Below are 15058 nucleotides of genomic sequence, written 5' to 3'. Positions count from 1 at the left end.
GGAGGACAAGAATCTTAGGAATGCCAAGGTCTCCCACCATTCACGTCATAAAGCCTCCTTGCACGTCTTAGTGGCACCCACATACTTTGCCTCTGTAGTAGACAATGGAACAAACTTTTGTAGGCTGGAGATCTAGAAAATTGCTCCCCTTGTGAAGCTGAATACATAATCTAAAGTAGGCTCTCAGGAAGTATGATCAACATAGTCTACATCTGTAAAGCCAAAGACACAAGCCTTCTGTTTTATAAAGCAGGTGTACAAATTCTTTGTGCTCTTAAAAATATCTCATGATACCTTTTACTGCTTTCCAATGCTTTCTACTAGGATATGCCATGTATTTGCTAATCACTCCCACTGCAAATGCCATGTCAGGATGTGTAGCAACCATAGCATTCATCAAGCTATTCACAGTTGAAGCATATGAAATCTTAGCCATTTTAGTCTTTTTATCATCAGATGTAGGGTTGTCCTTTGCTTTAAGTTTCACATACGGAGGCAATGGCACACTGATTGCTTTTCCTCCCTCCATATTGAAACACTGCAAAATCTTGGATACATATTTTTGTTGTGACAAATAAAGAAGACCTTTCGATCTGTCTGTGAGTATACGCATACCAAGGATGTGTGAGAGTGCGCAACGGAAGAAGAACACGAACACAGAGGAGAGAGAGACAGCAGAAAATGAAGGAAGAAAATCTGCACTGACTGTAATGAATGCTGAATACAAAACTGTGGACTGATCAGTCCCTGCACGCAGCCCACAGCGTCAGTGAGGGCACCGGATCAGGTTGATGATGACGGCAGCACCGAAGACGGAGGAAGATGACGGAGTCGGAGTGTGCGCCTGCCAAAGGAGGAGGGAAGATGATAATACAACTGACTGCCAAGTGGGAAATGACTATAAATAGCCAAAAAACCCCAAAACTGGCCGACTTGAAATTTGAGGCCATAAATATGTCCGACCAGCATTTAATGCTGGTAAAAATGCCAGGAATGCTCAGAAAAATCCCGGAAAGGGTGGACAATGTCTGGCAGGTGAGGCAGGCTAAAGAATGCAGAAACTGCCCCGGGAAATGCACATAAAATCCCGACTAGAGGAGAAAATGCACTGAAATGCAATAAACTGAGTGCTCTAGAACGAGCTACCTCCTCCATCAAAACAAGTGATAAACAAGTCAGAGCTCCTAAAGTCCTCATCTGACTCAGACTGAGGCTCACAGGCAGGAGATGACAAGGCATGACAAACATGATTGCTAACAGGATGTGATTTGCTTCACCAAGATCTTTCATATCAAAATTACTGTGTACGTTCTGTGTCATGAGAACATGTATTTTTGAAACCTCACTTAACATGTGGATTAATTTTTAATCACATGGTTAAGTAAATGTTGCACATGCGAGATGTAATTGAGACTAGAGTAAATTTATGAGTCGGGGACTCGAGAAAATCACGGGATGTCAAAGGCAAAAGTTGCTATGAGTTATGTTGCATGGTGTCAATTGTTGGCCTAGGTCATTCATTTGGCCACAAGTGTCGGTCAGTGACACTAGAGAAGTGGCATTTAATGGTATCTAACGCCAATTTGATGTTCAAAGATGGTGCAGTTATACTTGAGAATGGAAGTTGCCTAGCCAATTTAATTATTGGCCTATTAAATTATTTCTTAGGGCATTGAAATAATTATTAGATTAATTTTCAATATTTAAAGACTAAAAATTAATATTTAATTATGGCTAATGCTAGAAAAACCATTTGGAAAGATTGCCACTTGTCAAAAATGCCCATGTAAGACTGAAAAACGTCTAAAGGCTAGAGAGAGGCATTTTTAGTGTTTTTAGCTTGCAAGAGAGAGGGAGGAGATGCTGTTGGTCTCATTTGCAGCCTTTGGAGGACCTTTTGAGGCAGATAGGGACAGGAGAAGACCAATCAATAGCAGGTGACAGCATCTACAGGCTGTTGAGACAGGACAACAGCAGTAAATGACTGATTTTCTTTAGTTCTTTGCATCTACAAGCTGTTGAGTCAGGGCAGCAGTAGTAAATGACATATTTTCTTCAGTTCTTCGCGAAGAAAGGCTGAATTTTCTCTCTCCTCAGCATTCTCTCTCATCTCCCAGCCTTTCTACAGCTTGGCTCCAAAGATTGTAGCATTGAGATCACCAGAGGTTGAGAAATTTCAGATTTCTCTGTTGTAAACCCTAATTTGTAGCAGAAATTAGGGTTTAGCAGCAGCCTCGAGAAGCGTGCTAGAAATTGGAAGCTCCTAAACTTGGATTTTCAGGGTTGAAGTTGGATTTCATCTAAATTCAGGTGGAGGACTAGCCAGCCATTGAATTTGGGACATTTCCATCATCTATGAAGTGGGTGAAGCCAATTAAGTGCCCGAATCAAGGGGCAAATCAGATTGAAGACTTGCTGGTCACTTTGGATAGCAAGGGGAGTTTGGATTGGGAAGGGGATTGGGAGAATCCCATTGTAAATCGATTTTTTGTTTAATAAAGCTAAAGAAAAACCAAAAGGGATACCAATTTTGGGCCCAATCGGGTATGCATTGTTCAAGATCAGTAGGTAAATTTGTATTTTCAGATTTGCATTTGTTGTTTGTTGTTGTAATTAAGTTGTAATCAGGGATTTACCACCCATCCACGGAAGAAGGCTGGTTACATGGTTCCGTTGTTGGGATACCATCAAATCCTTTGAATTGGTGGGCCCGTGGTACTTGATTGCAACTTGGGACTATTGCATTATTGCTGAAGTTGCTCTCAACAGTGAATTATAGCAAGCATGTCTTCACATGGTGATACGGGATCAAGTGGAGAGGATGCATCACTCCTTGGTCAATCACGTGGTGAAGGGGGAAATTCAATGATTGATGTTGGGCATGGTTCTCAGCATGGACAGCATGTTGAAAATGTGGGAAATGACCCAAATGTTGGCACTTCAATGCATAAAGAGAGTGATGACCAGCAAGGGGCTGAAGAATTTGATGATAGCTTCAAGGATCGAATGTGTATAATAGCAAATATTTTTACTGAATTGGCAAAGGATCCCTAGTTTACTTGATTCTTGAATGCCCCAAAGAACGACAGCAAAGGCAAAGAGAAGAAGACACCTTTTACATCTTCGGGACAGCCACAAGAATCGAAGAAAATGCCTAAGCCTACTTTAGAAGAGCCCACTATGCTTGTGAGCACAAACAATTGGTATTCGTGGGGCAACAAGTGCAACTGCATGGCCAACTTGGTAGTGCTAATCCATGGGAATATGGGCAGCAAGGCAATTATGCACATGCAAGCATGAGACAACAAGGATACTTTGGTGGTAGTACCATTTTTCATGCTATGATTGGACAGACACAACATACGGGAATGTATGGCACCAATGCATGGCTTACAACACCCAATGTATCCGCGTAATGCAAGTGGAATGCCTAATCCCATGTATGGTAGCATAAGCATGATGCTTAGGACACAAAGCGGGCCATATGGATATGTATCGGTATCCCTAGGGATTGTTGGAGCACAAGGATTTGATGTTGGTCATGTAGGTGCTTTAGATAGTACTGGTTTTTATGCAAATACAGCCAATGCACCCTTTTTGCAGCAACCCATTTATGATAACTTGACTCCCATAGGTCTGTTGAAGGACTATGATGAAGGTGGCAAACGCGTGAAGTTTGAGCCTTTCAGTGGTGCACAAGATAGGTTGAAAGCACTTGTTTTTATTCAGCAGTTTGATGCCTCCTATTCTGGAGGCAACTTCATAGAGGCATCTAAGATATGCAAGGCAATCACATTTTTGAAGGGAAATGCATTGCAGTGGTGGTCTATACTTCTTATTCAAGGGAAGTCACCTACCACTTGGGTCTAGTTCAAGCAAGTGTTTGCTTCAAATTGGTTGACAAATACCTTTGAAGTAGACATTATGACAGCTTGGAATCAATTGAATTCCAAAGACTGCAAAAACTTGGATCAGTACAATAAGAAGATTTGGGATGCATTGCTGCCAATTACTTCTTATCACACAATATCCCTCCATGAGCATGCGGAGAAGTATATTTGTGGTTTGCCAAAGGGTATTCAGGATTTTTGCATTGAGTCCATTGGTTCTAGCATGTCTCAGCTTATAGAAACTGCTACTACAACTGACACATTGCTGCGTGGAAAGGATGCAGGATACCATGATGATGATGCCAAGCCACATGTCAAAGAGTCAAAGGTTGAGAAAAAGGGTAAATCTGAAAATAAAGCTGAAAATCAGGGCAGATATGAAAAATAAGGCTCGAAAGAGAAACAGATCGTAGAGAAAGAGTGGAAAAAGTGATGCACTGGCACGTAAACCTCAGTTGTCGGCTGTCAATATGGTATATCACACTGAGTTGGATGCCATGAAAGAGCAATATGTTGCTGATTCGAACTTTGCTAATGTTTATGATTAGCTTTGCAATGGCCAAAGGCATGGACACTGTGTAAGAGATGGATTTCTGATAATGCATGGACGACTATGTTACAAAGCAATTAAGGCCTAGAGTTATCACTGAAAGTCATGCTTCTCCGTATGCAAGACACAGAGGTATTGATGCCACGGTCAAGGCAGTGGAGCATTTCGTTTATTGGCCAGCTTTGAGGTATGATGTAGAACAATTTATTAAGACATGCATCTTATGCCAAAAGGTAAAGCATGATAGGAAAAAGATGCCGGGTTTGTTGCAGCCCTTGCCTATTCTAGATAGGCCTTGGCAGAGCATTGCAATGGACTTTATTTTTGAGCTTCCGAAGACACCTACAAGGAATGATGGAATATGGACTATCATTTGCAGGTTTAGCAAACAAGCCCATTTCATTCCGGTGAGGAAGAAAATTAAGGTTGATCATATGGCATGATTGTTTTTGAAGCACATCTTTAAGTATCATGGTATGCTAGAGTCGATCATTAGTGATCGAGACCCTTGGATGACCAGTTTATTTTGGAAGGGCTTGTTTGAGAATATGGATACCACGCTAAAATTCTCATCATCCTTCCATTCGCAGATAGATGGTTAGTTTGAGGAAGCAAATTCTACAGTGTTAGATCTTTTGAGGTGCTATGTTTCAGACCACAAGACAAAGTGGGAGCAGTATTTGCCCTTGGTTGAGTTTGCTTACAACAACATTGTGCATAGTTCTACGGGCAAAGCTCCATTTGAGGTGGTAGAGGGTGGTAAGAAAGTACTCCCTATTTTACACACAAAAGATATCTTTGAGTTTGATCACTATGTGGAAAGCATGGATGCAACTTATCAGAAGGTTAAATATGTGCTTCAAAGACCACAGGATAAGCAAAAGAGAGTAGCTGATCGTCATAGGTATGCTTTGCACCTTGTAGAGGGCGATTATGTATTGTTGCGATTTGAAAAGGTACGGTTGAAAAAGATGAAGGGCAAAAGAGCGATTGTATCCAAAGCTGTCTATGAGATATTATGGGCCATATCAAGTGTTGGAGAGGACCAATGATGCATGCTATAGGCTGAAATTGCCTCCACACTGGCGGATACACAATGCCTTTAATGTGAGTTTGCTTAGACCTTTTCATGGAGATGTGCCAGAGGATGTACTTGCTGAAATTCAGCTAGAGGTTGAAGAGCTCGATGAAATACTGGTACCAGAGCAGATTTTGGCACTCAAAGAGAGGAAGATCAGGGGTAAGGGTTCCAGAATTATTCACCAATGGATGCCAAATGGATGGAGAAGGATGACTTGGCAGACCATCCTTAGTTGTTGTAGCTTTACCTTGATGCTTTTCAGTTAGAGCCGACTTTTTTTCGGGCTCAATCAGGTTCAGCAAAGTAGAGGTCTAGAGTATTACCTGATGCTTGTGAGGGAGCTAGCACCTCCGTTCCTCAATAATGAACAACTCTGGAAGTGGTGGATCTCGAATGCATTCAACATACATTCAAGGTACTGTAGCTGAACAATATGTTTGCAAGAGGATTACAATTCAGTATACTAGTCACTATGTTTGGTATGTAGATTGGTATGGTTTTCACTGTAGCTCTGAAACTGTACATTTGCATCCCTTATGCTCGGTGTGTAATCAATTATGCTTGGTATGGCATTGGTTATGCTTGGTGTAGCATCAATTAATGATCATTAGGGGCTGATTATCAAATGTTGGTTTTCAACGTATGATCATTAATATTCAGTGGTATTTAACTCAGTTTTTGATAAGCTTGAGAACCGTTTGTGGTTATTTTTTGGATCAGTTTTCTATAAGTTTTTGCAACGAGTTTGTGATCAGTTTGGGGTCACATTTGTAGCAATTTGTGATTAGTTCTCAGATCAGCAAGTGATCGGTTTATGATCAAATTATGCTCAGTTTTCAATGGTTTACATCTAGTTCCATGGACAACAGCACGTGTTATGATGCCATTGATGTTTTAGCCATGGTTTATGCTTGGTTACACTATACTATGGTTTGGTTTTGCCAGATGAGTTGAGATCATGAGAAATGGACATGTCACATGATAATCTGGCAATGTTTTTAAGACTCCTTGTGAATCTTATGTCATGTTATGTTGGCTGGTAATTTTTAGCATATGTTGGGCATATGAAATGGTTGAACAACAATGCACAATGTTGTGTTGACTATGATGCCCTATGGAAATTCTAGTGTAGCTCTTTGCTTTTGATGCATTTGGCAGTGCAATCGAGGATAATTGCAAGTATTTCAAGGGGAAGGGTTGTCATGAGGACATGTATTTTTGAAACCTCACTTAACATGTGGATTAATTTTTAATCACATAGTTAAGTAAATGTTGCACATGTGAGATGTAATTGGGGTTAGAGTAAATTTATAAGCCTGAGACCCGAGAAAATCACAGGATGTTAAAGGCAAAAGTTGCTATAAGTTATGTTGTACAGTGACACTAGAGAAGTGGCGTCTAATGGTACCTAACACCAATTTGATGGTCAAAGATGGTGTAGTGACACTTGGGAATGAAAGTTGCCTAGTCAATTTATTATTGGCCAGTTAGATTAATTTTTAGGGCACTGAAATAATTACTAGATTAATTTTCAGTATTTAAAGACTAAAAATTAATATTTAATTATGGTTAATGCTGAAAAAACCATTTGGGAAGGCTGTCACTTGTCAAAAATGCACATGTAAGATTGAAAAACTTCTTTTAGAGGTTGGAGAGAGGCATTTTTAGTGTATTCAGCTTGCAAGAGAGAGGGAAGAGATGTTGTTGGTCTAATTTGCAGCTATTGCAGGACCTTCTGAGGCAGCCAGGGGTAGAAGAAGACCAATCAACAGCAGGTGACAGCATCTATAGGCTATTGAGATAGAGCAACAGTAGTAAATGACTGACTTTCTTTGGTTCTTTACATCTACAAGCTGTTGAGATAGGGCAGTGGCAGTAAATGATTGATTTTCTTTAGTTCTTTGCGAAGAAAGTCCGAATTTTCTCTCTCCTCAGCATTCTCTCTCATTTCCCAACTTTCTACAGCCTTGCTCCAGAGATTGCAACATTGAGATCACTAGAGGCTGAGAAATTTCAGATTTCTTTGTTGTAAATCTTAATTTGCAGCAGAAATTAGGATTTAGCAGTAGCATCAAAAAGCATGCTAGAAATTGGAAGCTCCTAGACTTGGATTTTTCAGGACTGAAGGTGAATTTCAGCTAAATTCAGGTGGAGGACTAGCCAGCCATTGAATTTGGGGCATTTCCATCATCTATGAAGTGGGTGAAGGCCAATTAAGTGCTCGAATCAAGGGGCAAATTAGATTGAAGACTTATTGGTCACTTTGGACAGTAAGGGGAGTTTGGATTGCGAAGGGGATTGGGAGAATCCCATTGTAAATCGATTTTTTGTTCAATAAAGCTAAAGAAATACCGAAAGGGGTGCCAGTTTTGGGGCCAATCGGGTGTGCATTGTCCAAGATCAGTAGGTAAATTTGTATTTTCAGATTTGCATTTATTGTTTGTTGCTGTAATTAAGTTATGATGGGGGATCTACCACCCATCCATGGAAGAAAGGCTGGTTACATTCTGCCTCAATGTGTCCAAAGCATGAGCATTCTTACTACCAATCAACATGTCGTCCACATACAAAATCAGTATAATAAGATTGCTATCTGTTGCCTTTTTGGTATATAAGCAATGATCCATTTGACCTCTTTTAAACCCTTGAGATTGCATGAATGTATCAAACTTATGATACTATTCACGTAGTGCTTGTTTCAGCCCATATAAGTCTTTGTTGCGTTTACATATATCATCTTTTCTTGCCCCTTAGCCACAAAACATTCTGGCTGTTGTATATATATGTCCTCATGTAGATCACCATTTAAGAATGCATTCTTTACATCCATCTGTATGAGTTCCATATCTTCACATGCAACCAAGCCCGATATGGTTTGCAAAGTAGTCATTTTGACTACAGAAGAAATATCTCGTCAAAGTCAATCCCATGTGCTTCTATGCTTTTGCAACAAGTCGTGCGTTGTACTTTGCTGAAGAACCAGAAGTGGCCTTCATCTTGTAAACCCATTTGCATGGTAGGACTTTTTGCCCCTTAGGCAAATTCACCAAATCCCAGGTACCATTCTTTTTTAGAGATTCCATGTTTAACAACATAGCTTTATGCTATTTCTTGCTGTCCTCCCTGTCCATTATTTCCTTGAAGCAAGACGGTTCACCACAATTTGTCAACATGACATAATTTGCAATATAATTTGCACCAGGAACAAACCTATCTGATTGTTTAGTATTTTGGGTTAACCTCGGATCCAATGATTAGTGTTCGTTGGTTGTTTAGCTTGCAAATTTGCATTAGCAGCTTGTTATTCAAAGGGTTCAACATGTTGTCTTACCTATTCCAGCTGTCCAATGGCACATTTTCTTGTTGAAACTGTGGTATATCATGGGCAACTTCTTGTTGAACAATTTTCACATCATTCCTTGCATTTGTAGGGTCATTTACAATAGGTATTTGCTGCTATACAACAGACACTCTTTGCTGTTCTACAGATGTTTATTCTTGAAACATAACCCTTTTGACTTCCTTAGTCTTTTCGGGCTATTTATGCATCCGATCTTCTCGGAAGGTAACATCATTGTTGTTTACAATTTTCATTTTCTTGGGATCCCATAATTTATACCCCATTTCACCCTTGTCACCATATCCTGGGAAAATGCAATTTCAGGATATTGGCTCCAATTTGCTTGGTTGCTTCTTGCGTACGTGCACAAATGTCTCATAGTCAAACACTCTCAAGTGTGTATACGAAGGTGACTTGCTCGACCACACTTCTTGAGGGACTCTTCCCCCCAAAGACTTGTTCGGTGATTGATTTATAAAATGTACGGTTGTCATTATAGACTTTGCCCAAAATCCATGAGGTAATGCAGCATGAGATAGTATGGTACAGACCTTCTCTTGAATAGTCCTATTCATAGGCTTGATGATACCATTTTGGAGCGGATTGTAAGGGGCAGTAAGCTTTCTTTTTATCCCTTTGATGTTACAAAAGGTTTGTAAGGCTTTTCACACATATTTTCCACCATTGTCAAAGTGAAGACATTTTAATGTCTTGTTGGTCATATTTTTACCAAGTGCGAGAAATTTTTTAAACTTATCAGAAGCCTCGTCTTTATGAGGATTGAATAAACCCATATTTTAAGTGTGACATCATCAACAAAAGTGATAAAATATTTCTTTCCTCTTAAAGACAACCTTGGCATCTCATAGACATTTGAACGTACCAACTCTAAGGGTAAAGATTTTAATGAAGGAGAACTTTCATGTGATGTTTGAGGATGCTTGCAAAAATTCAATGATCACAATGGCCAAAATCAGCATACCTCAAACACAACAAATAACCCAAATGAGAAAGCACTTTCATTCCAGTTTGACTCATGTGCCCTAATCGACTATGCCACAAAGACACACTTGATTGCTTGGTTATGACGACAAAATGATCATGCTCACTAGATACATATAATGGATACAAAATATCACTTTTAGAGCCTTTAGTAACAATCCTAGAGCCCTTACATATCTTCCATTTGCTATCCCCAAAAGTGGTGTGATAGCCTTCATCATCTAGTTGCCTTGTGCTTATCAAGCTCTTCTTGAGTTGATGTATATGCCTCACATTATGCAAAGTAAACAATGAACCATGTTGAACTGCTAACTGCACATTGTCAATCCTTGCAATGTCACATGCATAATTGTTTCCCAAGTGGACGACACCATGTCTTTCACCACTGTAATCAGAAAGCCACTCATAGTGTGGTGTTACATGGAATGAAAAACCTGAATCGAGAATCTAGGTGTGCATGTCATCATCAGAATGGAGTGTGCACTAAAAGAAAAAGCAAAGAGTACATCATTGCGAGTGTTAGTCTTGTGATTGACTACATTGACTTTCTCCATTTTCACATTGCTCTTCTTTGCATGTTGGTTGTCCTTTCTCTCATCTTCATTATCATCGGTGTTTTTGCATTTGCCCTTTTCTTTCTTCCACTTAAAGCAATCTTGCTTGAAGTGCCCTTTCTTGCCACAATGATGGTACTCCACTTTTTTTTCATGAGACTTGCTACGTGCTTTGTTGTTAGGGTTGCCCTTCTGTTGGGATTTGCCTCTAGTATGCAGTGCATTGGAAGACTTGTTTGCTGAAATATTTTTCCTGTTGAGCTCCTCCACGAGTAAAGAGCTCTTCACATCTGAATATAACAGCATAGCATTAGAATTACTCACATTGCTGTCGTAAAAGTATCCCAACTTTTAGGCAAAGTGCGTAGCAAGAATGTTGCCTTGAACTCTTCATCAATGTGAAACTCCAAAGCAATCAGCTGGTTGAAAGTTAAAATCATTCAAATGTATAGACATGGCTGTACCTTCCTTCATATGAAGGTCCATCAATGTTTTCGACCAATAAACCTTACTGGCTGCACTTTTTGAGCATATCTCCTCAAGTCGTCGTCACATATCATAGGTAGATTTCAATTTCTCTATGTTAAGGAGCAAGGTGTCTAACATTGAAAGTTCTATAGTAGAGCATGTAGGCTCATCTAACTCATCCCACTCATCTAGATCAATGGTTGCTGGTTTTACCCCTTTTAGCTTTATGGGCTTCACTTGTTTTTTTTGCACCAAGACCTTATAGCATTGCTTTTGCCATATAGCAAAGTTGTGTGCACCCTCAAGCTTTTTAATGTGCAAAAGATTGTTGCTATCATTGTCGCCAGCCATGATTTACAGCTCACAAGTGACTCAAAAGTCAACAAATATGAGCCCAACTCTCGCACAAATGACCAAGGTACGAAGCAAGTACCAACCAGCAATGAAAACTCGAGTAATTGCAGAAATATCAGATTTGTAACTCAATTTTCAGTGGTATAAAATGTGTGCTACAGCACACCACAAGCAATTGCAGCCGTGTCACGGGCTAATACATCAATTTCATGAGAAAGCCCCAAATTTTAGCTGCAATTTTTGCTCCAAATGCATCCATTGGCACAAATTTGACTTCAATGGTTAAAAGCCCCTAAATTTCTGTGCTCAAATTGCTCAAATTATATCAAACATAACTCCCAAGTGGATTGCACAAGTCAAATTTACCAAAATTTCACAAATTTTGCAAAAGCCCCAAATTTGTCCGGGGTCCAATGTGCTCAGTTTGCATAGAAATTGCATTGCAAGTACATACCAAGACCAAATTTGACCCAAATTTTGCAAATTTTGCAAAAGCACCAAATTGTAGGGGGTCCAATGTGTCAAAATTTCAAGAAATTGTTCGTCCCACTGCAATTTCTTCAAGTACATGAAAAACCCCAATTTATCAGACCCGAGTGTGTGCAAAATTCCACAAATTTTACTCAGCCAAGTAAAATCTTCAAGCATACTCCCGGAGTAAATGCGTGCCAGATCATTGAGATTTGTCAAGCTGTGCTTAGCGCGCCTGACAGCTCGCAGGGCTGCTTTAAAAAAAGTTTCTTAAATAAAAAACTTGTCGGCAGGTCAGGATGCACACGACCTGTCGACAGCTGTCCATTGACTGTCTGCCTGACGGCTGCCGACTGCCTGTGCTGACTGCCGGATAGTTCCGTGACCTGACTCAGACTGACGACTTGCTGTGTCAGAGCTTGGACAAGCTCCAAAAGTGTGATTGAGATGGCTTTCAGCTCTGAAACTAGCTTGTGGTGACCAGGGCGCAGTGAAGGTTTGATATTCAGCAATGGCAATGGCGAAGACAAAGAGAGTGAGCAGCAGCAGTATATATATATATATATATAGAGAGAGAGAGAGAGAGAGAGAGAGAGAGAGAGAGAGAGAGAGAGAGAGATGCATGACCCATTACGAAAAAAAAAAAGAGATGCACGACATGTGGGTACAAAGAGTTGTACCTCTTTTCAGGTTTTTGTGATAGTTATATGTAAAGTACTAAAGTACCAAGTGCTGAGGGTGTGTTCACACCCGAGCACATATAAAAGGCATGGTGACCCTCTATTCCCAACACGTGTTCTAAATCTTAGTAGTGGCCACCGCTGGTCGTTTTATGGTGTGACTGATTGTGCAATAGTTCTTGGCCATGTAAAACCACTTTTCTTCGGGATTTCGTCTTAGGACTCTCTTCTGTTGCCTTTTGTTTTAAGTGTTTTTATTTTGCTATAGAATGCTGAGATTTAAAAGACTAAAGTTTAGTGAGGTGCTACAACTTACTATTTAGACCCAGGATTGTAGTAATAAGATTGTGTGCTCAAATTATTTATGCATATACACTTCTCTCTGGAAAGTGTTTCTTTCACAAGAATATATGTTATTTCTGACACCCCTTTCAGGAATATGCTTTGCATGCCTCATATAGACTCTTTCTTCTGAGTTGCTCTGTCTGTGGCATCCTGTCAAATTGATTGGGTTTCTGTGTAATTACTTCCCTTAGGACAGTAGCAATTGCAGTCTAATCCATAAGCTGTAACCAGTTAGATGTATTACACTGCACTTATCAGCTGAAGCATGTAGGCAACTGTGTAGTAGAGCAGGAAGTCTCATTCTTAATGATGGGTGTCATTCTTAATCAGTGAGATCAAGCTGATCCCATTCATTGTTAACGAGTCCCTTTTGTCTTGAGATAAAGGAGTTCTTAAGATTAGAAGTTCATACTGTTTACTTCCCTAATCTTGAAAAGTCTAATGAAGAAGTATGAGGACGAGTGCAAGTTTCATAACATCAATGATCGGTATTGTTGCAGGCAGGAGATGAACGAGCCCAGGAGCAACTTCTCAAAGGCATTCCCATCTTATATCAAAATAAGCAGATCAGTTCATCGATAAGCAAAAATGTGTTCAAGTTTGTTTGCTCTACAGAGAGTGTTACTTTCTAACTTGGCTGACGAGTTCCTTTTCTTTCTTCGGGAAATTCTACAGTGAGTCCAGTTGCTTGCTTATGAGAATGTATGTTGCAGCTTACTATCCAGTTTTACATCTTGTAAAACTGATCTGGATGTAAGAAGCTTGGGGTTCTAAAGTTCCATTTTTCACCATAAAGATTTCACAATGAAAATAAATGCTCTTGGCTTCTTTCTTGTGTATATAAACAAAGGTTGCACGATCCAAGGCATTGCCATTGAAGGGATTCTTTTATTGATAATGATTTTGGATGTTGAACATATTTGGCTGTATTGCCCAAACCCTTGGTCACGCATTTTACAAGTGGTCACAGTACAACGTCCATCTTGGTGACCAGCCAAGTGGAGCCATCATACATCATACATGGTGCCACAATGCTGCCCCCAAAGATATTTTTGAATGAAGAGTACAACTAGTTTGTGAAGGTGTGCATGGAAAGAGTTTTAAGTTATGTTGAACATTTGTATGCAACTAATCTTGAAACATAACGTGACGTGTAAAGTTCCAGCATTGGAAAACATGTGAAGAATGATGTGAAATGGAAGAATGATGTGAAATGTATCCTCACGATCACATATAGAGAAGTGTGCAAATGGTGTGTGGGTTTTACAAGTTGCATGAAGACAACACTTAGCACAATGTGAGCAAATGTAGGTTTGCCATGTCCTCTAGTGTCCAACTTGCAATCGATGCAAAAGCAAGCTCTTATGCCTTGTCTAAAGTATTTATTAGTCTTAGTAGAGCCCCTCACTTTAGAGCATCCCTCCTTGAACATATGACAAATGTTATATACACTATTACTCTTATTTCTCATTCATTAAATAGGAGAATCAAGTACATTTTGAAATATACTTTTTCTTATGTTTTGCTTCTTTTTTTTTTGGTGGGCTAAGCCATAAGAACGAATAATATTGATGTATAGGAGATGTTATGTGCAGTGCGAATACAATACGTAACAAGGGATGAAACCTCATGGGACTTGCTCTTTCAAGTGAGGTATTTGTGAAGTCTATTATAGATCGGAAAAGTATGTTATTTTTGCTTTTCTTTTTGGTTGGGGTGGGGTTTTGGATGGAAATTCAAGAGAGAGAACAGTAATAATATTTGTCGGTCCATTCGCTAGTACATTATTTAAATGTAAGTGCATCTACATGCAATGATCTATATCAAAATATAGATGGATCGATTTGTTCTTTGGCAAAATATGTTGCATATTTTAATTTGTTGGGAGGGTACACTTGTCCATGTGGTCTATTGTAGATTGATATATTGTTGTAGGTTTGACTACAAGTTGAGTTGCTTGATGTTTGATAATGTGTTGTCTAGGAATAGGTTTTATATCCTAGGTTTGTTATAATCATTGGTGAGGTCACTCATGTATATGAATTGTTGGTTTTGTGGGTATGTTGTATAGAATATTTTGCAAGTAATATTAGTATTGTTGTTGGTGTGTTTGGAAGTTTGAAAATGAAATTAATATTGTTGGTGTGTTTGGATGTTTTTAAATGAAGATTATGTTAGGTCTAAATTTTGAGAGCGTTATGTGAACCAAGCCATGTGATAATTTATGTTTTAAAGTTTAGAACATGATGACAGCCTTGTCTTTGATTTCAAAAATCATGGCTTGCCCTTGAAAGATTTCAAACGCGTGGTTACTTTGTTAGGC

At 39.4% G+C, this 15058-nt stretch overlaps 1 protein-coding gene across 5 annotated transcripts in view; it reads left to right on the top strand.

Moving 5' to 3' along the window:
• The window catches only part of MUS81 (Restriction endonuclease, type II-like superfamily protein), a 49079-nt gene extending 35165 nt beyond the window's left edge, over positions 1-13914 (top strand). For 2 of the 5 annotated variants that reach the window (XM_087681968.1, XM_087681965.1), the window contains one exon: positions 13236-13914. In XM_087681968.1, coding sequence (XP_087538094.1) covers positions 13236-13367 — 132 coding nt within the window. In that variant the 3' untranslated portion in view covers positions 13368-13914. The remainder of the gene's footprint in view (positions 1-13235) is intronic. The other 3 variants (XM_087681966.1, XM_087681967.1, XM_087681969.1) reach the window with 3 other exon arrangements.
• The last annotated feature ends 1144 nt before the right edge of the window (positions 13915-15058 follow it).

The sequence above is a fragment of the Lygodium microphyllum genome, chromosome 7 (assembly GCF_053477565.2).
Source record: "Lygodium microphyllum isolate KBCC chromosome 7, Lygodium_microphyllum_v1.1.10, whole genome shotgun sequence".
Lineage (NCBI taxonomy): Eukaryota > Viridiplantae > Streptophyta > Polypodiopsida > Schizaeales > Lygodiaceae > Lygodium > Lygodium microphyllum.
This window is presented reverse-complemented; position numbering and strand designations above follow the sequence as displayed.